The sequence below is a fragment of the Piliocolobus tephrosceles genome, chromosome 3 (assembly GCF_002776525.5).
Source record: "Piliocolobus tephrosceles isolate RC106 chromosome 3, ASM277652v3, whole genome shotgun sequence".
NCBI classification, from domain to species: domain Eukaryota; kingdom Metazoa; phylum Chordata; class Mammalia; order Primates; family Cercopithecidae; genus Piliocolobus; species Piliocolobus tephrosceles.
In genome coordinates this window covers 79,288,274-79,315,776 of record NC_045436.1, presented here as the reverse complement: position 1 = coordinate 79,315,776, position 27,503 = coordinate 79,288,274, and the positions used below count along the sequence as shown (strand labels likewise).

Below are 27,503 nucleotides of genomic sequence, written 5' to 3'. Positions count from 1 at the left end.
CTAATGATTCCACTTTTATTCTCAGTAATTTCTGCCTTTAATGTTAAGACAATGCCTATGTACTTTGAGAGTGGTAAAATTTTTAAAGAATCTTAAAAATACAAAAAGTAATGTTAAGACAAGTCCTTCTACCAATATATTTTAACATGCTGTAATTGAAACAGAGCCTAATAATTTATGATTTTGATTATTTTTCAATTTCTGGTTTAAATATTTATTTTTGAAGAGAATAACCAACTTTGATTAGTCATTTGGAATTCTTATCAATTTTTTAATATCCTTAAGGCAAGTAAATAAATGCAAGTGAGCATAAACAGACTATTCAGAAAAAAGCTACAATTTTCCTCCTGTTGGGGAATTCAGTCCTCTGAACTCAGTGACTGCTACTGCTGTGTGTGTGTGTGTGTGTGTGTAACTTGGCTAATTTCCACTTTTGATTATGTGAATGACTGTTTTTCACTGTCAAATTAATTGAGACTTGTTCTATATCATCAATTAAGATAATTGGTATCATAAGCTCAATTTGTATATATAAACAAATTCTGTATTATAGACTAAAAATACATTGTATTTAGAAACAGATGCAATGTTTTGGGGAAAGAATTAAGTCAACTCTGTTTATTACACATGTAAAATGAATCATATTTTCACCAAATATTAAATAATGTATGGATTTATTTTCTCCAGATTCTTTTCACCATTTGCCTTAGTTCTCAGTTTTCTATATAAAACATAGTTTCAATTGGTTCTTTAGTGAAATCACATTTTCAACTGAACAAGTCAAACCTTTCTTGTTTTTTTTTTTTAAATCAACTCAAATTTGTTCAGGTGTCAACAGCACGAGGAACACAATTTCAAAAACAGCGAGGCAGCACATGCCTCACGGTGCCACGACGAATCCCTGCCTTCACTTATCTATGTACCAATCTAGTCCCGATTTAAACTCATAAACACAACAACATATTTATTCCAAGTCCCTGCTGAAAATCTGCTATTGTATTCCTGGTCAAGTGACCATTAAATTACAGAACTGTGGAATTACTGTTCAATGAAAATGTAGTACAACAAAATAATTGTTTTGGAGGTGGGGCAGTTGGTTTAAAAGGGGTCTTTCTTGCTTCAAAAAAACCAACAATCCAGAAATGTTTCTGACAGACAACCCCACACAAAGGTTGGGGAACTTACAATACTTCCTTGCTTTCCATCTTTAGGATTTGAAGGATCTCTTCTTTCTTCGCAGTCCTGAGGTGCTGAATGAAAGCCAGGAAGTTTCTGACAGCCTCGGCCTTGGAGAGGCTGTCAGGCTGCAGGTATTTCCTGATGGACTGCCAGTGCTCCAAGATCTGCAAAACATAGCTGCAGGCTCATACCCCACTCACAACTGTGAACATCCACATTTGCAAAGGGTGTTCTCCCAGGAATAAAATGTCCCTTGTGTCTGAAGCAAAAGCAGCTTTTTGTACCTTACCTCAATATACCTGATAGTTATCTGCCCATATCACACCCCTGGGACTTCCATTCATTCTGTGTACCATTCCTCTGTAGGAGGACTGTTTTTGTCTATTCCTATTTAGCTTGAAGAGCCTAGGACAATAATTAACTGGTTTCTGGGTATATAGGTCATTTCATGGCTACACCAAGGGAATTATATCTGAGACCAGGCTTTGACTACCATAGTGTAATTTAAATTGTGCAGAATTTTAATTAACAGCAAAATATTTCAGTGATAAAATAATAGAACTGCTGAAGAATTGTATCAGGTTTCTAATTTACCTGCACTTCACTGAAAATCAGTTTTTTGGTGAGCTCCCCATTCTATCTCTTTATTGTATTATTTATATGAAATTCAATGTTTTGCTATTGCTAAGGTCTGAATTATTCATTTCTTATATCTATGTTTTTTAGAGTAGCATTTAGACAAAGGTAATTCTCACACACACTAAGTTACTCTATTGCAGTTTTAAAACTAGTATTAGGTTGTTGCAAAAGTAAAGGCAAAAACCACAATTACTTTTGCAACAACCTAATAAATAGTTCTAATTAATGACATCTCTTGGCTTTGAAACTAACTAAATAACTTATTTTTCATACTTTACTACTTTCCCCCCAGTTTTATGAAATCCTATCAGTGACTTCTGACTCTCTAACTCTATAGTAATAACTTGCTGCCAGTTTTTAAATTATTCATTACTTCTAATAAACCATGGATCCTTTTTTTTTCTCTTTTTCAAGTCCCTTTTAGCTATCTAATCTTAAGAAGATATTCCAAGTGAAATTCCAGCTGCACTTAGCTAAAGATTTACTGGGTCATTTCTGAAGGCAGAGAACATATCAATATGAATTCAGGTGTTTTTGTTTTTCTTTAAAGAGCTGCAACAGAATTTACAAAAGCAAATTCCTCAATGACATAAATAAATCATTTTCTCTAATAATTAGGAAATAATTATCAAAAATCTTAGATGGCTCATAATGTTTAATATCTATGGGACAAAAATTAATAGTGCAGAGCATAAGAAAAGATTAATTTTATTAGCCACCTTCCTAATTTCCATCTCATACATTAGAAAATTACATTAGAACATTAAATGACATATGGAAAAAAAAAAACAAGTAAAAGAAGAAACAACGTTTGAAGATGATGATTTTGTGTTTTAAAATGTTTTGTTTTTCCTCTAACTCAATTTCAGAAACTAATAAGCAATTACTGTCTTGTACTTTAAGCAAATTATGGTATTACATCTTGATGATTTCACTTTTCTGAACAAACACCAGTAGTATTGAAGGAAAGAGCATCTCCCTGTAGTTACACACAGAGCATGAAGCCAATGGTTTGTTCTTCTGATAAAAGATTACAGATAAGGAAATGCTGGATGGTAAGTCATTTCTCTGACTGTATATCATAATTGATTCATGCAATAAAAAGAAAATTTTCTTTGTTGGATTAAAAATGTTACAAGATAATCTACACTTTGCTCTGGGGATGAGATATCGCATTTCTGAGAGTAATTTTAGGGGAAACTGGGGTAAATAAATGTTTCCTAATTTAGGCAAAGATCCTAGTATCCTTTTTCAGTCCTTGCAGCAATACTCAGAACACTGAGGCCAGTAAAGTATGTCACCTGTGGACAAATCACTATTATGTGACAGAAATTTCAGGGTTCAGTCTTTGTCCACATTCTTGATACCATATGCTTCCCCCTAACTTCATTAAGCCCTCTATCCTCCCTGAATTCTAGATGACTTATTAAAAGCTGCCCTTGAGTTATAACACTTTTTGAGAGGAATGAATGGTAACTAGTTGTTAATTATTGGTGTGTCATGCACCATGTCAGGTGCATATTGTGACTGCTGTCATCACAACGCTGTGGTAGCTGGTAGTTCTTCAGCAACTTTCTTCATTAAATGAGCTGATGTTTTCACTGGAGACAAAAGGAAAACAGAGTCTGATGTCATGATTATTCCCACATTTGTCTGCACTTACAGAAGGACATCCTTTACACTGGCTCTGGAAGACCTGCCCCACAATGGGAATGGCCGTGTACTTTGAATCAACTGCTTTGATTATGGTTGCAGCCTGCTTTCCAGACATCAGTCTTGGGCCTGCCTCGGTTGTCTTCAGCTCTAATTTCTGCCTGCATAATACCAAAGGGAAATGCTATATTATAATCATTCTTTTGAGTGAACAAGATATTAATTGCCACTCTTTTGGCAAACAAGATAGTAATTTATTCAAGTTGTATATAGCCATGTCTTTCAAACTGTGATATCTCCAGAGGTAACTGAAAGCTCATTATGAAGTCTTTCTGGAGCAACAATTGTATGAAAAGATTTGAAAATTTAAGTTTGGATTTTCAAAATATTATGTCAACAGTATACAGGGAAGAAAAATTGCCTGGATGATGTATAAGATATATGATGTCAGCTCTTTTGAATTTAGCCCAGCTTTCTGAAAATGATACTGTCAATAAAACCATGTGTTACTTATTAACCAAGACAGCTAGAAAAGCTTATTTTCCAAAAATAGTCTCAACTATATTTTTGTCTGACATGTTCTTCCAGAACCTGTCTGTCTCAAAAAGTAGGGTCTACATCCCTCTCCTTGAACCGGGGTAGGACTCTGCGACTGCCTCAACTAATAGAAAGGAGTGAAAGTAACGCTATGTGATCTCTACAGCTATGTCTTAAAAGAGGATTCAGCTTTTCTCTGGCACACTATCAGTACATGTGCTTCGGAGCCTCAAGCTACTACATAAGAAGTCTGACATGAAGCTGCCATGCTGAGAGGCCACAGGGAAATAAAAGATAGTTGCACGAGGAGCCTCAGTTGTTTGAGTCTTTCCAGCCCATGCACCAGATACATGGGGGAACAACCTTTAAGTAGTTTGACTGTCTGTAACTACATAGATGCCAACCAAGGCTAAGGCAAGCCTATAAATTATGACAGAGCACAGTGCAGTGATTGTTGCATTTTATACTATTAAACCTGAAGTTGTTTGTTACATAGCAATGGAAATCTCATAGGCCTGATAAGTATCTTAAAATAATGATTTTATATGAAAATATAATAAAACATTATAGATATACTAGTAGTATATGAAGTAGAAAGCAAAATTCTACTCCAGATGAGGCTTCCATAAAATTTCAAGCATTGTAATGAGGCATTTTTACTAATATTTTGTATCTATTTGGTACTAACATTAGAGCTACTCCAGAGAAATTTTTTGAGAAGCAATGGCATAAGGTACAATACATTCACTGCTAGAAAGCATTGTTTTCTGAATTAAAATCTGAAAATAACAGAAACTCTAAGATTTAAAATTCTAGTTCTTAATCCTGTTAGAACAATTCTGTCCAGAGAAATGGTCTTCAATTGAAAAACAGGCCTAAATATTTAAGTTGCATAAGTCATATCAAAAATTTTGTCACATCCCTTTACTATGGAACTTTTTATGATTTAACAACAATATTTATTTTAAAACTCTTAAAGAGAAAAATTACAAATGTTACCACTTTTTAACCTTAACATATAAAACATTTGACAGAGAAATTAGAAAATGAACTAGAATGAATCGAGTAGTTTGTCTTTTTAAAACTTAAAATCTGTTCAATAAATAATTGATTTTTAATACAATTTTATTTAAAACATAGTTATTTACCATGTACCATGAATTGTTGTAAACGATGTAAAAAATAAAGATGAACAAGATATAATTACTACTTTCAAGGAGCTCACAGTTGAAATGAGGAAGCACAATAAATACAGTCATGTGCTGTACAAGGACATTTTGGTCAATGATGGACCCATGTACGAAGGTGGTCCCACAAGATTATGAAGCTGAAACATTCCTCTTGCCTAGTGACATCATAGCTGTCCTATCATCATAGTGCAAAGCATTACTCATATATTTCTGCCAGTGCTGGTGGAAACACACTATTGTGCTACTGTTATATAAAAGTATAGCACATGCAGTTATGTATAATACATATTTGATAATGATGACAAATGACTATTAGTGATTTCTGTATTTATTATACCATACCTTTTATTATTATTTTAGAGTGTACTCATTCTACTTATTAAAAAAATTAACTATAAGACAGCCTCAGGCAAAATCTTCAGGAGGTATTCCAGAAGAAGGCATTGTTATCAGAAGAGGTGACAGTTCCACATATGTTATTGCACCTGAAGACCTTTCAGTGAGACAAGATTTGGAGGTTGTAGGTGACTTCCACTGGAGGAAGACAGTGATAGTGATGATCCTGACCTTGTGTAGACCTAGGCTAATATATATGTTTATGTCTTCAGTTTTTAACCAGAAATTTTTTAAAGTAAAAAATAAAAATAAAAAATTTAAAAATAGAAAAAAGCCTATAGAATAAAGATTTTAAAAAAATATTTTTGTACATCTGTACAAAGTGTTTTAAACTATGTTATTACAGAGCAGCTCAAAAGTTAACAAAAATTAAAAAGTTTTTAAAGTAAAAATGTTACAGTAAGCTAAGGTTAATTTATGATAGAGGGAAAAGTTTTTTAGAGATTCAGTGTAGCATAAGTGTACAGTGTTTATAAAGTCTACAGTAGTGTACAGTGATGTCCTAGTCTATGATATTCACTCAGTGCTCATTTGGTGATTCATCCAGAGCAACTTTCAGCCGTGCCAATTTCATTTATGTACCTTTTATGAATAAAGGTACACCTACATAGTATCTTTTATACTGCATTTTTTTTTTACTGACTTTTTCTATGTTTAGAAATGTAAAAACTTACCATTGTGTTTAATTGTCTACAGTATGCAGTACAGTAATATGCTATACAGGTTTCTAGCCAAGGAACAATAGGCTATACCATATAATGTGGTGTAGGCTATGCCATCTAGGTTTGTGTATGTATACTCTATGATGTTTGCACAATGATGAAATTGCCTAACAATGCATTTCTCAGAACTTATTCCCATTGTTAAGCAACGCATGACTACACACACACACACACACACACACACAGAGATCTATTTACAAATCAAGTATAATAATATAACAAAGAATAGCAAAGAAAATAAAAATTTTAGCGTTATCTTACTTTGATACTATTTTCCCTGTAATGGTTTGTAGGAAATTCAGTCCGAAAGCATGTGTTTCTTCAGCAAGCACAGCTATAACAAAGCTGTCTTCTATCTTATAGGTGGTGACAGATGTAGCTTTTGAACTGACACCCAAGACCTAAATAAATAAATAACCATCTTTATAACAAATAATCATCTTGTAAATTATCGAATCAAGTCAAATAGCAAAGTGTCTTTCGGTCTACAAAACAACTTCCTCATTACACCCATCCCTCATTATTAACACCTACAACTTATTGAAATGGGCCTATTCATTTCGTATATATGAATTTACAGCCTAAAGTAAAAATTATAAATGTTTCAAAATTCTATTTCTACTTTATTTTTCTATTACATTAAATTAATCTCTACAAAATGTAATTATTTGAATGCCTCAAATAAAGTGATATCTATCATACCTGATTTGGGGTCGTAAATCCAGACCTCGCTATTTTGCATGAATCCAAGGCCTTAATTTTGATCACTTTGCCTTGATGAGCCTGGTAGGTCACTTTACAATTTCCAGAGATATCTATCTAAAAAGAAAGGCAAGGGCATAATGTTTGAGATTCCTTGTGGGCCAATTGAGTTCTAATGAGAAGTGGCTTGAAAACTGAGGTCTCTAATATGCCACAGGGGACTTTTTTTTCTCCCCCAGGATGATAAGATACAAAGACAGGAACAAGGTTTCTGGTAGCTTGCTGATTCCTTCCCATTCTCTTTGGTTGAGTCTTACTAGCGCCTTCTCATTTTTTTCAGGAATAATGTAGGATTTCCTACTTCTCTCTAAATCCAATCAGAATTAGACAAATGGCCTGGTAACAACTGAAACTTCTGATAAATGGGTAATTCTGTGGCAAGGGAGTTGATTGTTAATGCTGTATCTAGATTCTCTGTGCATGTGTGTGGGGGTGTGTGTGTGTGGGGTGTGTGTGTGTGTGTGATGTGTGTGTGTGTAACTTCAACTAGCTGAATATGATTAGAAATTCTTAAAATCCTGTGGGACTAACTCAAATCATCATTAGTTACATATCATTAGTTTGAATTTAGGCAAATGTGTCCCAGTACAGATTCTGTCTAGCTTCTCTGAGCTTCCTCCTGGGGCCTCTGCCAGCATCACAGAAGCAGAGGTCTCTTTTCTAGCAAGCTAACCAACATTCTTTTGGTCCAATCCTACCATCAGATTTTTCACTCACTCATGGGCTGGTTGAATTTAGTCTAAGAAACTTGGACTCCAGTCTTGACTCCAGGTATGATACTGGAAGCTCCACCTAACTTCTCTAGTTTCTTCTTTTGCAAAATGAACAGTGTTGGTACAGATGAGTGGTTCCCCACCTTGACACTGCATCCAAATAATCCACAAAGACTGTTAAAATACAGATATTTGGCCAAGCGTGGTGGCTCATGCCTGTAATCCCAGCACTTTGGGAGGCCAAGGCGGGCAGATCATATGAGGTCAGGAGTTCAAGACCAGCCTGGCCAACATGGTGAAACCCCGTCTCTACTAAAAATACAAGCTGGGCATGGTGGTGCATGCCTGTAATCCCATCTGCTTGGGAAGTTGAGGCAGGAGAATCACTTGACCCTGGGAGGCAGAGGTTGCAGTGAGCTGAGATTGCGCCATTACACTCCAGCCTGGGCCACAGAGTGAGACTCCATCTCAAAAAACAAACAAACAAACAAAAAACAGATATTCAGGTCCTCCCTGATCTACTGAATCAGAATCTCTGGGATGAATATAGGGAATCTACATTTGTAACAAGCCCCTCCATGGTACAGTGGTGCACAGTGACGTCTGGGAACCACTGGAATGATCCCCACGACGTTCCTTTAGTATAAATAATTCTAATTCTCTAGGTAAACAAGACTTCACTACACAACTCACCTTTTCTGAGCATTACCTTAGTAGTAACTCTTCTACTGAAATTGTATAAGTAGAAATCCTTACAAACTTATTGAGATGCTGAATCCTTAATAATATTTGTAAGTACCTCATTGGTGGTTCCAGAGCTTAACTGTGTCTGAAATAGGCTAGCCAGGCCTCTTTTGATATTTTCGATGGCCACTGGCTCCTTTTGATATGAGTAGAACTCTTTGACCTGGTGGGGAGAGGGGAACAGAACACAAATGAAGCAAAAATGCATCATTTATCAGATTTAGTTAAATAAGTGTCAGGCAAGGTCAGACGCTTACCTGTATTAATCCTGGGAGAAAGAGATCTGACACTCCAAATCTGGAATTTCCTTTTTGTGAAAAGAAGCTATTTAAAATCTCTGAGACCATCAGAATATGAAGTTTAGGGAGAGATTGATAATGAAGGCTCTTGCATGATGGGCACAGCATTGGGCAAGAGCACTGATACAAGCTGGGAGCCTCATGAAAACAAGGGTGGCCCAAGGGAAGAGAAATGAACATTCTGTTTGAACATGTCAGCATGTTCTCTACCTGTAACGGTACTTGAAACAAAAAATAACTAAAGTTTAAATTAACAGCAAATAAAAAAGTTCTTGGCCGAAAATGGCAATCACTACCTTTGAGATTCCTGAGATGGCACAGCCTCTATGGGCTATCTCAAGGCCCCAGGCGTGGCCATAATACCCATGGTCAACATTTCACAGGGGCAATGTTCTTCACCCTCCAGAGCATTTACGTTGGTATTGGGTAAATGTACACACATATATATACACACATACAGAAGGCTGGGAAATTTAGGGTTGAGATTGCTACTGCTGCATAGGTTCCCATCAGAAGGGCACTGCTTTGAGGTTCCCATCAGAAGGCAGAGAAAGGAGGTTGAAATGAGGAGGGTGACTATGATTTGGCAGGAATAGTAAGCCACTTAGCTTTGTTTTATCATCTTTGATATCTATAGGCACAGAGATGATAACAGTGTCTTTTGCCATTTTGATAATTTAATGTTTAAGAAACAAGGATAAAAGTACAAAGTGAATTTAATGGAAAGCAGCTTGTTGGTTTTCATCCTGTAGACTTGATACACATCACACAATTTAGAAAAGGAGGATAGATATGTGTTCCCTGTAAAAATCCCCAAGGTCTATGATAATTACAGCTGAGTATTTCTACCAGAAATATCCTGAATGCCTTCCTAGTACTCTTTAAAACCAACCATAGCTTCTAAAGTAAAACATAAAGCTCAATAACTATGCAATAAATCCAAATAATACCAAGCTCAGTAATTTAGCCTACATAAAGACTCTCTTGTGCCTTAGAAGAAGAGACTATTTTTCCTGAATTATCCAAACAAGTGTCTCAAATCTCTATTTTTACTTCTTACATATACTCTGCCTAGTGATGGATTTACTAGGTACTTTATCTGGCAATCAGTTTTAGTCATTAGACTGGACTAACCTATAAGTGTTGGAATAGTGTTTGTCCAACTTAGAAAGAAACTGGAATAATGACCTCAGTGTCTGAAAATTCACAGTATCATATTCTCAAACAAATCACTGGCAATATCTCAGACCCAAGCCTGAGTTTCTGAAGTTCTATTTTGTAAACTGTATCTCCTTTTTTTAATAATCACAATGTAATTTCCTTTTCAAATATTTGGAAGTGTATCTCCAGATATCATGACTATTAGAAGTTCCTAACTAGATTACCCCAAAATAGTCAGAAAGTGTTCACTCAGTGGCAATACACACATGTCTATATGGCCCATGTCTTTTTGGTATGAACCATAAATACTTTAGAAAGCAAGATCTCCTAAGTGGAAAAATACCAGCATTGTCACCACTGTGTCACTTTCCTTCCAGGCTACAAAATGTACCTGAACTATTTTTAAAGTTTTACCTAGAAGGTAAAGAAACCAAGTTCTTGGATTTAATCTTTGGACTATGCATAAGATTAAGTGCTTATCTGTTACTGACCCACTGCTATGGACCAAGTTTTGATCTTGACCTCTGGATCCCTTAGAAAATGGTGTTAGAGCCTTTTTTTCCCTCATGGCAGGCTGAATGATAGATATAAACCGTGAGACACAAAGAAAAAAGTCTTTTTCATCCTTTCTATTAGTTTTTATTGCTTCCCCAGAACTAGAAAAATGAACATATCTCTTTTTCTTTTATATGACTGCTACTTCTAGGGCCTAAATTATTTTTCTTTAGTGCAGACTGATGAGATCCAAAGTGAAGATAGTACTGATATCCATACCAGCTAAATGTCAAAACTGTTAGAATTGAGCTGCCTTGTAATCATTTAAAAAATAATAGTATGAAGTCAGAATTTTGCAGTTCAAGCCACATGGCCGTCACAGCAATAATCGTAAATTTATTATTTCACAACAGGAACTGAGTAAGTTTTATTATACTCAGGCCATAAAGTTGATGACTTCATTCAGCATTGAAATTAGTTCTGAACATCCAACAGCACAGGGCTCTTATCTAAATTCACAGTACTCAGAGCTTCCAAAGAGCAGCAGCAGGTACGACCTGGTTACAAACGAAGTCTTTAATCCAAGGAAACCACACCTAGAGGGAGACTGGGTAAAATGGCTGGGAAGGCGGTGCAGTGCCTTTTCCAGCCAAATATGAGGGGCCAATTTCCTCTTGAAATAGGTAGTCATCATTCATATTGTTTTTTTCTTAGGAAGACGATGCCTTTCTCCACACCTTCCTTTATATATCTTTTAAAAATAAGAGGAGACTAAATTCCATTAAGTGGCCAAACAATCAAAATAATAAAAAGAATCCCAGCAAACAAAGATTAGTAATTTTATATTTGATATCTATCTAAGACAGAGCACAACTAGGAAATGACACATTGGAGAACAAACAAGTAAAGGAATATATAACAAATTTCAGAAGGACTTTCAAGGTGTCACATTTCTTGTGGCAGTTCAGTGTGTGTACAAGAGCCATGCTGATTTAGAGAGCAAATCAATGCCTGGAAACAATACAAAATAAAGGTCCAACTCAGCAGCCACGTGGTTAATTTAATCAACACAAAGCCAAAACCAGAAATGGAAATCTGGTAATTATCCAGTTAATTGGATTAGCCTTTCAGGCCAAAAAAAGAATCCATAGTATAACTCGAGGCATCTTTCACTCATCAGTGTTAATCAACTTAATCAGATTACTGTCACGTTTCCAACTTGATGATTTGTAGACAAAACTAGAGTCATGCCCACTTATGTAGGGAAGATGAGTGGGCATAGAAAAAAGATGTGCAATGAATATGTATCTAAGTATTTTAATGGACTCTCTTTTAAAATGTAAACATGAGACCCTCATATGGGAAAGGGAGAGAGGCGGAGGTCTGGAAGGACAAAAGTTACATGCTGATAAGCATCCTTGAAACCACAGAAACTTCAGGGAGCACAACTTAATTTGAGCCTATGGTAGAAAATGCTCTCTAAGAAAGTAGCCCATCTGCAGTTTACTCTGCCTGTCCATAATTTCTCTCATAGTACACTGAAATGATAATTTAAGTAATGATCTTTCTGATAGTGATATGGCTAAAACTTCCTGCTGGCTTCTTAGTCTTCATTATTAAGTTTTTTCCAATACTTTATTATATATTTGAAAGATACGATGATGTACTTTAACCTGTGGTTACAGCAAATCATCGCAAATCATAGCTCCTCTAGAATTGGCCCATTGCGTTACTAAAATAATGATGTGGCAGTTCCATCCTAGCCTTTGAACGGTGAGGGTACTGAGTCCTTTCATGTGTGTAGCAGAAGACTTTGTACTCAGCTGCTACCAAAGGAGCTATAAAGTGATTGGTTGTCATTAAGATTATAAATGCAAATAATATCTATGAACTCAAGTGTCTTGCCACACTGGAAGCTCAGAAAAGAAAATAACAATATTTCATGTTGTTAACAAAGTTGAGCCATAAGAAAATCAAATAAGTCAACTGATCTCATGATGTAAATAAGAAATACTACAAGTCAACCAAAGAAGCAGGCATTTCTCCAAATACTTTCCAGCTGGAAGACAGTAGACATAGAAGTTTGAGCATAGACCCTATTTCAAATCTCAACTCCACCGCCTGCCAGTTGTATGACCATAGGCAAATTTCTTAACTTTTCTTAACTTTGGTTCCTCAACTATCACAAGAGGTTGATAAGGCAGCCCTTACTGCTCAGGGCCGTTACAAGAATAAAAGAGACAATTCGTGTAATGCCTTTAGTCAGCACCTAGCACACAGTAAGTGCTTAGTTCGTCTTAGCTATTATTAAGTAAACAATAAGTAAAACGTTTATCAAAGTTCAATTCAGTTGAGCCCCATATAAGCTTATTTGTTTATCCTTTATTTTAGAAGCATCTATATTTAGTCCCCACTATGAGCAAGGTGCTGAATAGACAAAGATACAACTCTGCCCATGAGAAACTTACTCTGAATGTGAAGAGCCAAGACATAAAAAGAGAATGACAATACACTGTGATAAATGCTTTGATAGAAATAGGCCCAGGGGTTTGGAAAGATGTTGGAGAAAGCTTCATAAAAATATGCAGTGCAAGGCATGATTCTGGGTGCTTTGGGGAAGGAGGGAGTGGAAGGGCATGGATGTGAGGGGAGAGGCTGAAATACAAAGAGGAATTGGATTTTTTTCTATCCAAGATCCATAATCTAGCAATGAACACGAATGACCAAAAGAAAGTGATAAGGGTCATGAGTGAGCTGCAAAGTGCTAAGAGTATTCTAAAGAGTGATGGTTATTTCCAGCTGACTGGAAGGGTGTGAACTTTATGACAGAAATGGCATGTGAGCAGTCACAAACATGGGAAGTATTTTGACAAGTGGAGAAGGAAGAGAAAGCATTCTTAAAGATAGTGATTCATATTTGGTTGTAGGAGAGGTGAAAATATAAGATTTCTTCTTGTGAGCTCCTTTTTAGAACTTCATACAAAAATGTGCATCATGATTAGCCATATACATATACATATATGAAATGTCCAAAGTATTTGTTTTCAAATACTTTAGTTGAAAATAAATAAAGTATTACTTTATCAGTATATAAAGATCAGTTTATCTTTATTTTGAATTTAGAAAGTGAAATTTTAGAGATGTATGGAGTTATAACTCTAATGTTCCATTTCTGTTTTCCTGCTTTTGTTCCTAAAACTGAGCTCTCATCTTTAGACACATTTTTATGTATGTCAGCACACTATCTGTAATTTTCATAAACACACATATGTAATGCCTAATAATTAACTGATCACAATTGTTTCTCAATTCCAAATTTATTAAGACCATTTTAAGTGACTAGACTCAAGCCATAAGTAATGCACACTTACAGAATTTTTAAAATAGAATTTCAAATAGATATTATAAAGTGTTCAATCATTATTTTAATATACAAAATGCTTTTCCAAGTCATAGTTTTAAAATAATTTCTAAAGGCTTTAAAAAACTCTACTTTATACTTCTCATACCCTTTTAAAAGCTTTAACCTTGTACTTTAGCCAAATATTGACAATCTCATAACAAATCAATATTACTAATCTAAGTTGGATCATTTCAGTCTCATAATTTGTCTCCTTTCCTGAATTTATCCAATCATGCTTTGATGACTTCCTTTGTTACATTATGTTTGTAATCCCTTATAATTTGATAAGAAAATTACCTTTTAATAATGCCTTTCGTCAATAAATAAATACTTGATTCTACTATAAAGATTTTCAGAAAAATAGGAAACAAACTGGCTAGTAAATGTAAGGGAACTCGGGGCATTGATTTAGTTTGGAAACATTTAATTTACAACCTCTGTTCTTTAGTTCTTGAAGAAATTCCATTTACCATAAAAGTAGTTATAATGTGATTACCTCAAAATAATATCTGCTGAAGGGAAGAAAAATATGAAGTTGGAGAAGATGTGGAACCTAAATGCCCCTTTACCTTTCCATGGATTAGATGAAGGAGCATAGGTCTTTGCAGAGCTTCCAAGTTTTCCTTTCCCATGATTTTAGGTGGACTTTTTCCTTTGAAGATGCTCTTCTCTCCTCTCTGCTGATTCACATTTTCAACATTTACATCCTTCATCTGGAGTAACAGAAAGAAACCTGTTTAAAAAAAACTTCCTATGTCTGTCTTCATCAGAGACTCTCTGCAAATAAAATAGTAAAGAAACAGACAGAGTTGACCACAATTTCTTCTGTCATTTTTCAGTTCATGATTTACAGGACCTTGCCACTCACTTTAAAAGAATGGAGAAGGTATTTAAAAACTAGGTTTTTTAATAAGGCAAAAATAGCAATACTTAAAGAACTCTGTGACTTTAGGCTTAAAATAACTGTGACTTGAATGTGATTCTTTCCTATCATTGCCACTCTTCATTTGTTTTGTGTGGTTTCTGTCTGCCTGATCACTTCACTTTCTTTACCACTTGTTGAAAAGGACCCCCGCCCCCTTCTACCTCATCTGTATAAATAAAAATAAAGCCGAATTACGGAATAAGGAGGAATATAATATTTTCTGGAGAACAGTTTACTGTTATATTGAGAAATGGCTCAGAGAGATGGATGATGATGCTTTGATCCAACTTGGAAAACACAACAGCAATTAGAGACATCCAAAGAAGCAAATATCACTTGTAAATGTATTGCTATGACACCTCATTATAAAGGACACCAGCAACTACTTGTTCCAAATACTTTGTTCCAAATACTACTTGTTCCAAATACTTTGTCCTGTGTGCCTGTTTCACACCAGATGCAGAATAATAACTGACTTTACTCAAGGAATGTATTATCTTTAGGTTCTTAAGAAGCAAATAAGGGAATCACAACATATTACCATTGGAAAAGTCCCCAGAGACCATTTAATTTGGCCTCCCTCTTCAACACATACATCTAAACCATTTTAACTGACCAAACACTGTTATTCGGGGGAGTACTTGGTTCCTTCCTCAGGAAGAACACAGACTAGGTTTACTCTTCCTTCAGTAATTCTACCTGTTGTATCAAGGAATGCAGGAACCTCCTAACTGATCTCCTCTTGAGTTAGAGTGGTCTAAATCGTTTTCCATACAAAATGGATTATTGACCCTTCTCTCTGAGAACTTTTTGAAAAGACTCTAGTATAATGTCCCTATTAATGTGATCTATAGAATTGAACACCATACTCTGGTTGTTTACCAGTATATACCTTCTGTTGTCTGTTTCAACAATTTGGAAAGATCAGTTCACTTTTCATCAGCAAAACCTTTAAATACGTAGAATTGCTTATTTTAGAGATAGATAACAAACTAAATGGATGTATAACCAAGAACCCAAAACAAGTGCTGTCAAATGGTAGACTTCTCAAAAACTTCTGACATCTAATCTTTGCATTTATCTGGTAGAAAATGCCCACCGTGATTTGGATCAGTTGGTCATCATCACCATCAGGATTCCTCCACAATAAGGCCACATCCACGTTGGAGGAAATGCGGTAGCCCACGCTGTCTTGCAGTTTTCCTTTGCCCCGATCAAGAAGAACTTCAGTGGAGTACGTGAGCTTGTACAGCCGGTCATTATTTAATGAGAGACCAGTTGTGTGACCTGCATAAAGATAATGACACAAATCAAGTTTTCATTGTAAGGGAACATGCTGTCTCACCATCAGTGCATCTCTCTACCACAGTGGGGCTCAGGAAGCTTGGTAAATATTCACTGATTGAAACATGGTTCTACTTCGTCTGCTGAAATCTTTGACTTGTAAAATATAGATAAACAAACAAAAAACAAACAAAGAAGCTCCCATTTCAGAGAACTTTAGTTTGTATTCCTAATCAATTATCAGATAGTGCCATGGTTGAACTATAGATATTTTGTTTTTTTGTTTAAATGCCATTGTATTTCTCTTAATTATATGAATATGATTTCAAGTAGATGACCCACCAAGAATTGGTTTATAAATGTAATATGAGCCATTTGTAATTAACATATTATTTAAATGCAAGCAGATCAATTCCAAAGTAATTTTAGCAGTTAGAAGGAAGTTCTTTAATTTGGATATTTTTGATATTTAAGAAACATCTCTTCAGTGCAATTTACTCTATTAATGTAATTAGCAAACTTTTAGTACAAAGGTACATTTCAGGGTTGCACATGTGTAACTTTAAATTAGCTGTGCCCAAATAAAATAATGTCTTACTATATGAAATCTTAGTACAGGCTTAAATTTGGCATGGCTTAATTTAAAAAGATCAAATAGTATACAAATCTGTACTGTAATCCAAGAAAACTGATATATCAATGAGTTCACACAGTATCCAATTCAGTTTATCTAGCCAAAAGAAATGTCAAGGAGCAAGTCTTTTCCCAGAGATGACTTAAAATGTATGGTCACATAAAGTTTTTTTCTTTTGTATATTTTCTATCTATGGCTCTCAGGAGATAGTTAAAAAAGACTTCAGTTTACCTTATTCCTCAATGCTAATGGGGTTTCATTGCCCAGTTTACTATAATAGGCAACCATAATCTTTTTTTCTCTCAGGAAATATACATATGGAGAGAGGTACAGGAAAGGGGTTTGGGGTGACTAGACCAAAGCAAAGCAGTCGAGAAAGGTGATAGCAAAAACTACTTTGCAATGCCAAAAAATTAAGAAAATTTCTGAAAAGGCCTTACCCGTGTACACAGTAACAATCTGTTCATTGTCTCCTCTATCTATTACAGCACATACTTGCCCAGAGGAAATAGTGGTCAAAAATCCATCATCTGCATGTTATGTGTATTAACTTATTTAATCCTCACAAAAATCTAATGAGGTAGGCACTATTATTAGTCTCATTTTATAGATGAAGAGACTGAGGGGACACAGAAACAATATAATTTACCTAAGGTCATTCATCATAGAGATATGATTTCTTTTTCTTTTTTCTTTTTTTTTTTTGAGACAGAGTCTTGCTCTGTCAGTCAGACTAGAGCGCAGTGGCACGATTTTGGTTCACTGCAACCTCCACCTACTGGGCTCAAGCAATTCTCCTGCCTCAGCCTAGCCTCCGGGGTAGCTGGGATTACAAGTTACAAGGCATGTGCCACCACACCCAGCTAATTTTTGTATATTTAGTAGAGACAGGGTTTCACAATGTTAGCCAGGCTGGTCTCAAACTCCTGACCTCAGGTATTCCACCCATCTGGGCCTCCCAAAGTGTTGGGATTATAGATGCACGTCTGGCTGGAGACATGATTTTAATCCAGGCTGTCTGTCTGTAAAGATTATGCTCTTACCTATACTATATATCTCTAAAACTTTAGGTTGCATTCTTTTCCATTCCTAGGTAGTGAGCTAGAAATTTATTCATTCATTCAACTAGAATATAGTGAGTACCTGTTGAACAGTAAGTACTTTTTAAGGCTCTGGAACTACACCAGTTAACAAGCAGAGAAACGCAGAGAAAGTTTCTTCTTGTTTTCTTTACTTTTTTTTTTTTTTTTCTTTCGAGACAGGGTCTCACTCTGTCACCCAGGCTGGAGTGCAGTTGTGTGATCTCGGCTCACTGCAACCTTCATCTCCAGGCTCAAGTGATCCTCCCATCTCAGTCTTCTGAGTAGTTGGGACCACAGACTCATGCCACTAAGTCCAGTTAATTTTTATATTTTGTAGAGATAGGGTTTTGCCTTGTTGACCAGGCTGGTCTTGAACTCCTGAGCTCAAGGAATCTGCCCACTTCACCCTCCCAAAGTGCTGGGATTACAGGTGTGAGCCACTGCACCCAGTCAGGAGACAAAGTTTCTACCTCTCGTGGAGTTTACACTTAAATGCGACGGAGAAGGGCAATTAAAAAGAATGAGTACATAAGCAAGTTATATAGTATGTTAGAAGTGCTCATGAAGAAAACTGAAGCAGGAAAGGGAATGGAGGTGCTGAGAGAAAAACGTCTGTGGAAAGGTGACATTTTGGACAAAGGTTTTCGGTGAGCCACATGGATATCTGTGGGAAGGGCACCCCCCTCCCCCAACTCCTATCCTTTCTACTCCTTCCCCTCACAGAGGAAACAGCAAGTGCAAAGGCCCCGAGGAGGGCTCCTGCAGGTGTAATGAAGGAAGAGCAAACAGCAGGGAGACCAAAGAGCTGGAAAATCAGTAAGTAAAAGACACAGTGAAGGAGATGAGGTCAAGGAGGTACCTATGGTTGGCAGGAAGATTTGGGGAGTTTGAGTGAGGTGGGACGCTGTCATAGAGTTTTGGGTAGTGAAGTCACATAATCTGTCAAACCTTCAAAGAAAAGGGGACAAGGATTTTCATAGGAATCAAGAAGAGCCAGGAGAAGGAAATATGAAAGGATCTAAATGTGTATACACAAAACCAAGCTGTGTCCAAGCACCAAGTCAGGCAGAAACTGAGGTGTGAGATACAGAAGGCAAAGAGAGTCAGGAAACCTTGAAGGGGATGAAGGCTGGGATTTCCTCTTATCTCTATCTCTTCTGCATTTTAATTGGGGACTCTATAGCAGGTTCAAATACTGGCTTTCTGGTTAGGAAAAATATTTTAGTCAGGAGGCCTTCTTTTTATGACACCTATCAAATTCCACATACGGCATAAAGGAAATACATGTTGTCTTATCTAATCCTCAGAGCAATTCTTAAAAGTAAGCATTGTGTGACAGCAGATAGAGCTGACTGCAAGTTCAACCCAACATAGCAAATATAATGCAGATTTGAAGTCTAAATTTACCAAAATCCAAGTTTTGTGGACTTTATTAAGATGTCTTCTGGTTGAAATAACTATGAAATATTTGGAGGATGATAACCTTTCTTAAATTCCAAAGTTTTCCAAACTATTATGTTATTCACCTTTTTTCTTACCTCACTTTACCGGCCATATAATAAATCAATATTTGACTATGACTTGGAAATGATAAAGCACAGGAAAGAATGGGCCTTTTATTCCTCCAAACTGTTTCTTACCTCTTTCAACAGGAGAAAAAGCCTAAAATGGTTCAACTCCCCTAAAATGGAGAGTGTTATCCCTCTTATACTTTCCTTTTTGATAAGTATTTCTCTGTTTATGTTTTGCAGAGTTCTGGCAACACTGGGCATTGGGGCATGTCCAATTTATATTGTTGACTTAATTCCTTTTGTAGGATATTGCTCTTCAGAGTATGTATAATAATATTTTTTGATAACTGTTGTTGGATAAAACCAAAACAGAAATTAGTATTAGCCAAAAAAAGTCAGAACCTCTTTAATTTGCCCTTCAAGTGCATTTAGAATTTTTAAGTGACTTAAAAGCAACAAAACTGTTTTGAATCTTCAAGAAATATTTTTTATATACTCCTCTGTCAGATTTATATGAGTACAATAACTGAAAATTGGCTTAGTCAAGAAGATAAAGCAAACATAAGTTAATGGTGAGGTTTGAAGAGATGTACAATGATGATAAGGGTGACAGGTAATGGCATTTATGAACCCAACAGAAAACTAAAGGGTCAGAAGTTAAAAAGAAGGATGAAGGGTAAGAACAAAAAAGAACTGGAAGATGATTAATAAAATTGATTAAAAAGTAAGGGTGGGGTGAGGGATTGAGAGAAAGACTGGAAATGAAGGAAGTGTACAGGTTTAAAGGTGATGAAATTAAATAGGTAAAAATACTTTATAAGGAAAACCCAGAGAATGCACTGAAAATAGTCCAATCATTACAAAGTATAACTAAGAAAAAGTAGGGAAAACGTAAGTCTTTAGAAAGTTCACACAGCAAATCATATAGATGTGCTCTTTTATCCTAATCCTAACAGCCTCTTCAGATTCCAATCTGCCATTCAATTTTTTTTCTTTCTTCCTTCCTTCCTTCCTTCCTTTCTTTCTCTTTCTTTTTCCTTCCTGCATTCCTGCCTCCTTCCTTCCTTCCTTTCCTTCCTTCCTTCCCTCCCTCCCTCCTTTCTTTCTTTCTCTCCCTCCCTCTTTCTTTCTTTCTTTCTTTCTTTCTTTCTTTCTTTCTTTCTTTCTCTTTCTCTTTCTTTTTCTTTCTTTCTCCTTCCTGCCTGCCTTCCTTCCTTCCTTCCTTTCTTTTTGTTGAAACAGAGTTTTGCTCTTATTGCCCAGGCTGGAGTGCAATGGCGTGATCTCGACTCACTGCAACCTCCACCTCCCAGGTTCAAGTGATCCTCCTGCCTCAGCCTCCTGAGTAGTTGGGATTACAGGCATGCACTACTATGCCTGGCTAATTTTGTATGTTTAGTAGAGACGGGGTTTCTCCATGTTGGTCAGGCTGGTCTCAAACTCCCAACCTCAGGTGATCCACCCACCTTGGCCTCCCAAAGTGCTGGGATTACAGGCATGAGCCACCACACCCAGCCTCAATTTTCTTTAGATTCTAATCTTCCCTCAACATCCGCCCAGATCTGAGGATTTACCAAAGTTGCATTGGTAATTTAGAGATGAGTTTTGAGGCAATGAGGCATGGGATCCCCAAATTTTGAATGGACTGATTTTAAGGTAAACTCTTCATGAGTTGTTTGCTAACTAATGTCAGTTGTTAAAAGGGAAAGAATCTATAATTAAATCATGGTACCATAATGCAAAAAGTTATTCCATCTAGGTAAAGAAGCTCTCAAGCCATGCACTTTAAATTTATGAAATCAGCATAAGCAACGTACCATGATGCTAATGAAGCTTACGCTTTCTTGCCCAGGATCCTTCCAAAGACTGCAGAAGAGGACCCTAGCAATGTATCCACATGCCATTTCTTTTTGAGCAACCTTTGCAATAGTAAGATATTTTTGTAATCTTTTCTCAGAAGTGGCCCCTAAATTATATGTGTCAAGCTTTAAAAATCTAGATTTACTACTAAGCTTGTACACAATAAACTGTAGCTACAGCTACCTATAATATTCTAAACCACATTTTCTCATTTATGCTGTTTCCCAATAGTCATTGTCTAGTGTATGTGTATATTTAAATCTTTTATAAGTACATTTGAAAACATGAGGTCACCCAATTTCCTAGTTTATAAAATGGGAAAAGAGGAGAAGCTCATAATAAGTACCACGTCTCAATTATTTTTCTCAAAATACTTATGGTATTAGGTTTGATACTATGGTATTTAAATCACACATATTTTGACTACTCAACAGTTTATTTGGCAGACGAAATAGTAAGTTCTCTATATAACAACTCTCAGTCAGATATAATTTATAAATCTTTTTCTCATTAAAAAATTTCTTTTGTCCAAGTAAGAACTGTATGTTTAAATAGTAAACATTTAGAAACTGGTGAAAATATTTTCTTTAGTTCAAGAACTTACAGTGTGATTTGCTTAGGTGAATTGGTTGAAATTTAGCCCTCTATTGCTCCAATAATGAAGATTAGGTTTTTTTCCTCATGTAGAAATTTTCTAAACAAAAGTCCTGAGGCAAACTTTACTTTAATATCAAAAGCTACATTTATCCCTAACAGGTTTTAGAAGTTTATAAGTGAATTGTTTTCTATCAATTACTTAGAGTACATGGTTTTAAAATTGGTCCCTATAATGCTAAGCTGTTTGATCAATTGGTTTTAACAATGTGTCTTCTTAAGAAACGAAAAAGTATTCATTGTATATAATGCAGCATTTGGAAATCTGATATTTATAATCTAGCTGATTTGAAACAAGATTCTATATTAATACATTTCACAACAGTTTTATGAAACCATTGCTCATAAAATGTTTGTTTTATCTCTTACCTTTTCAATGGCATTAATGCATATGTATTTTTAAAATTAATTTCATCTTAAAATAGAAACTGTAAGCAGCAATATTATTTTTCCAAAGATAATGTTTTATTTCTTAAATCTGTATCAGGAAATTTAATTTTCTTTAATTCACTATGAATTCTATCATTTTTGAATTGTAACAAAATTAAATACATGTTGTGCCATTTCATTCATAATTCTTTGGCAAATTAAATGCCTTTTTCATTGGGTCTAATTCTTCTTGAGGTCACATTGCTAAGCAACTAGAAGAAAATTTAAGAACTGGGTTTAAAAAAAAAATCCTCATTTACAATTCAAATGAAGGAGCTGCATTCAGTGTGAAAAACAGCAGCAGATAACAATAGCGGGTATCTTTTTTCCTTCTTTTAAAAACAGACCATGAATGAGAAATTAAAGCAAGAACACACTGGTCTGAGGAACTGAACCTAAAATAAATCTCTGTTTTCTTAATGTTTGTAGGGATTTGAATTTGGTTTTCATTTCAATTCAACCATGCTTTCACAAACATTCCAAAGTTACATGGTTTTGAAGATACTTTAGTTAGAAACTCACTATTCACTCATACAAACACACACACGCACGTATCCGCCTCCCACCCCAAAGATTGAAATTAAAGTTTAGCAAAAGGCAACACAAACTTACCTTTAACAGAAGCTGAATATGATGAAATGAAGCAGAGAAAAAGCACAGCAAGGAGAATCATATTGACCAGCGACCCTCAACTGCATCCAGTGCCCAGCTAGGAGTCACTGAGAAGTGGACTTTTTCAATGGCAGCCAGTGAGGGAGTGACCCTCTTCAGAACCTGCAACAATCATGTTTATCTTTGGGAAAAGGTCAGACTCCAAACTCCAAAACCAGGACCTAAGTTCACTGAAAGGCTCACTATTAATGATTAAACGTAGGTGGGCTGCAGTTTTCAGTCTCTCACTCTTTTTAATTTTTTTTACCCAATGAGGAAAGTTTAAATGTTTTCACTTTTGAGAGCTAAACCAAACCAGTATACCATCCTATAAATGCAGAGACACTGAGGGACATTCCAAGAAAAAAACTGGTGGTGATACTTTCTGCTTAATATATAACCATCACTATGCCTGTTACAGTAACTGCCTATATTCACATTACAATACTATGTGGGAGGGTAGTAAGGATTCTCAAACTCAGCTAAACCTAACCAAATTTTAATATTTCTTGTATGGATATCTTTGAATTTTTATACTATTTGTATGCTATTATAAAAAATTCACACTGAATTTTAGGATTTATATTTAAACTGTTAAGTCGTACCACCACCAATCACTTCAAAATAATGTTAAAGTAGATAGAACTTTCATGAAACACAGATGATCATCCTTATGTGTGAAACTGTATGAGGTTTGAGCAAATCAGCATTGTTTGTCGTTAGCACGCTAGCAAGCCGATTGAATATTTCATAGTAGACCTCTATTTGTGTCTGTGACAAGACACATTTGTCTGAGTCCCCAGACTGGTTGGATGCAGTCCTATCCTTTCTGAATCCCATTTCTAGGAAGAGATTAAGAGGGGGAATTCTAGCTCTTAGTTCTTTTGCTACAGAATATTAATTAGAAAACTTCTGTAGAATTAAAGTAAATACCCTAGTATGGCTGAGGCCATACTAACTGAACCAATCCTTGTCCCTGGAAACTCCCATGAGAGAGACCTGCTATGAACAAAACCTACTAAAATGAGGTGGCTTAGGCAGTATGTGGGAATGTTTTGGCAAAGTAGGGAAAAATGTGCTAGTGAAGGGCTATCTGAATGTATTTTAAAATATTTATGGCCATATTTTCATATAAAATGAATTACTAAGTCTACCCTGGTCACTCTCAAAACCCTTTTCTCAAACCCTAACCTTGAGATTAAATCTTCCAGACAATCTAGGTAAAAGATAGTAGACTTGATAGGGACACAATTAAATTTAAAATTTTAAAATCTACGAAGTTAAGCATATTTCCTCTTGAATAATATCTTTATATAAAGATCAAAAGATGAAAACTGTTCTATTGATAATAGAATTTCACCTGCTATCACAATTTTGTATAAAAAATATAGCTATAGTAGCAAGCAAAAATAAATTGGTTGGTTGGAAATATCACCTTCAAGTTATAAATACGACGTTTTCCTGGAGTTAAACAGAAAAGTAGCTTTGTGAAAGAAATGTAAGTTTTTATGAATAATAGGGATTATGAATATATGGCAATGTGAAAGTGCTTTACTTTCTATTTGAATAGATTTCTACAGTTTGCCAAAATTTCTGTAATACATACATAGGGATATAAAGCCATTATAATCACTTGAACTTTATTTACATATTTATTTAAATTAAAAGCTAGTTTGTATCATATTTGATTGTATGAGAACTGTCCTTACGTATTTTCATTTGAGGCTCACAGTTGCAAGACCTTTAATGTTTGTGGTTAGACTATGTGGTGCATGATACTTGTCCTTTGGGTAAAGTACTATTCGTTGTCAAGTGTTTTCCAGAGTCCAACCAATAAAAGATATATCACTATTGCCTAACAAACTAAATTCTGTTTCATTTGAGCATTTGATTTCCACTAGAAAGCTCCTATGAGTCACTGTTTTAAGTAGTCGTTTCAACATAAGATGCTCAAATAAGGCTGCTTCTGCTGGTTATAAATAACATCATCCTTTTATAAAATATAAACTTACAACATTTTCTTTTTATAAGGACAATTTAGAAAAGACTTCTTGAGATCGTTTCATTACAGACGAAATAAGAATGCCAAAGCCTTTCCAAATTCAGTGAACTCTGTGTATCGAGGAAGTATTCTCTTCTGTTACTCTGTTGATTAAGCACAGCAAACACTGTGCAAGTATGTGAGCACTACCTCCTAAAACTCACCAGCTATTTTACATAACATGTGAAGCAAAGCACAGTAAAAAAAACAAGAGCTGCCATCTATGGAACAATTACATACTTTGTTAATCACCTTACATTTTTATAGTAATCCTTACAATAGTCATTTGACATATTAGATAAATGAATCTCAGATTAATTTCCTGAAGTGATTTTAGGACTATAGAAAAATAAACCTTGAAACCTAGACCCAAGTATTCCTGTTTGCTTGGAAAACATTACAGGTGGGAAGTGAGAAAAAAATTGATTTCTTACAGATGACATGCAATTATTAATTGGGACTGTTTTTATAATAAGTCATCACAATTTTGTGTGAAAACTAACAGAGCCCTTGATTTTTGTGAATTTGTGATTAGACATTCAGGCTGAACATACAGGGGTAAAAGTTGATCTATGATAGTTAAATTAAAATCAAATGATACATTTTAAAACAATGCTATTGCAATGAAATTCCTTTGGTAGTACATGACACTGTGAAATATTTGCTATACTTCCATTTACATTGATAAATAAGGAGACTATGAAATAAAGATGGATGATTAATTCCAAAGTACAGTTGTGTTTCTGTTGAGTGTCAGAGGTTGTTAGGAGTTAACGTATTTTCTTAGATTAGAAGACAAATGAACTTCACCCCACTAAAGGTTGGAAGGAAATGTATTACCCTACTGGATATAGAAAGTCAGGATGTATGAAAGGTATGTGAAAAAAAAAAAATCTGTTTACAACATTGAAACACTTTGTTCTTAGAAAGAAGCATGACATTAATGAAAAAAAAATTTAGAAGGACACTTTAAGTTATCCCTACATGGTCATAACAGTTTAAATCTAAAAGTATTTTCAAATCAATGAGAGAGTTAGCATTTTGAAAGAATCTTGAAAAAATTTCTTAAGTTAAAAATATTCTTAATGTGATGACTTTTTTTTTATTCCAAGGCAAAATTATATAGGAATACATACATTATTTTAAAAGGTATTGTTTAAAGAATTCTCTATAAGAAAATAAAGATTCATTGAATTCCTTATCAAAAGCAAAGCTGGTTTGAAACACTGGGAATCTAAGAATCTAAAAAGAACATTCATTTTTCCAAAATAGAGTCATTAACCAAATTTTATGCCCCCCATACATATATACACGCATATAAATTTGACAACAACCAAAAAAAGGCTTTGTATCATATCAGTTAGCATAAAAGGATTCTAAATTATCTTTGACCACACAAAACTGAATTGCTAGCATTTAAAGGAGAGAATTGATGGAAACTCTTTTAGTAGACTACTGTAAATACAATAAGATTTTAATTTTGATCAGAATAAATGTATTGGACATTCAAAAAAAAAAGAAATTTCAAAACCTAAATTAAATTATATCCTAGCATAAATGCAATTTTCCTTTTAAAGTATATGCAATGCAACAATTACATTTATGAAAGAATTCATAATATATAGGTATAAAAATATGAATTTATTTGAAGTGGAACCAGAAGTCAATTGTTTTAAATAATTACCCAAATAAGAAAATAAAAAATGTTAAAGAGAGATCAAGAGATATAGAGGATAGAGTGAGTGGGGCAAAGGCAATATTTGGGGAATATATTGAAGAATTTCCAAGAACTATTGAAAGGCACTGTATCAGTTCTCCATAGCTACCATAACAAATTACCACAAAATTTAGTGGTTTAAAACGCAAATTTATTGTCTTATACTCTTGGAAGTCAGAAGTCTAACACTGGGGTCACTGGGATAAAATGAAAGTATTGGCAGGTGTATCCCTTTCTGGAGGCTTTAGGGGAGTATTTGTTTCCTTACCTTTTCTAGCTCCTAGAAGCTACCTGCATTCCTTGACTCATGGTCTCTTCTTCCATTTACAAAACCAGCAAGAGTAAGCTGAATCCTTTTTAGTTCATGTCACTCTGACCATCTCTTCTGTCTCCCTCTTCTATTTTATGAATCCTTGTGATTATACGGGGCCTGCCTAAATAATCCAGGATAATCTTTTTACCCTGAGGTCTGCAGATTGGGAACTTTAATTTCATCTACAACCTTAACTTAGAATATCACAGGTTCTGGAGATTAAGACATTTAACATCTTTGGGGTGCCATTGTCTGCCTATCACAGACACCAATCCACAGATTCACAAGGCTCAATAAATTTTAAGCAGGATAATTTTTAATACACACATACACACAAGTAGACACATCATAATTAAACTGCAGAATATCAAAGAGAGAGAGAAGATATTTAAAGGAACCAGATAGAGAGGATAGATTTTCAAGGAGAAAAAGCAGCAGACAACTACTAAATTATTAACAGTATCAATGAAAACTAGGAGACATTAGAATGTTGTCTTCAATGTGCTGAG

General features: G+C 35.1%; 1 protein-coding gene across 2 annotated transcripts in view; it reads right to left on the bottom strand.

The window, feature by feature from the left end:
• The window catches only part of MTTP (microsomal triglyceride transfer protein), a 58,052-nt gene that overhangs the window by 24,644 nt on the left and 5,905 nt on the right, over positions 1 to 27,503 (bottom strand). Inside the window, exons 2-9 of one of the 2 annotated variants that reach the window (XM_023220077.1) lie at positions 22,885 to 23,046; positions 15,918 to 16,105; positions 14,463 to 14,606; positions 8,591 to 8,698; positions 7,019 to 7,135; positions 6,578 to 6,717; positions 3,482 to 3,632; positions 1,186 to 1,343 (exon numbers count right to left, since the gene is read on the bottom strand). In XM_023220077.1, the coding sequence (XP_023075845.1) occupies positions 1,186 to 1,343; positions 3,482 to 3,632; positions 6,578 to 6,717; positions 7,019 to 7,135; positions 8,591 to 8,698; positions 14,463 to 14,606; positions 15,918 to 16,105; positions 22,885 to 22,945 (1,067 nt within the window). In that variant the 5' untranslated portion in view covers positions 22,946 to 23,046. The remainder of the gene's footprint in view (positions 1 to 1,185; positions 1,344 to 3,481; positions 3,633 to 6,577; positions 6,718 to 7,018; positions 7,136 to 8,590; positions 8,699 to 14,462; positions 14,607 to 15,917; positions 16,106 to 22,884; positions 23,047 to 27,503) is intronic. The other variant, XM_023220078.1, reaches the window with a different exon arrangement.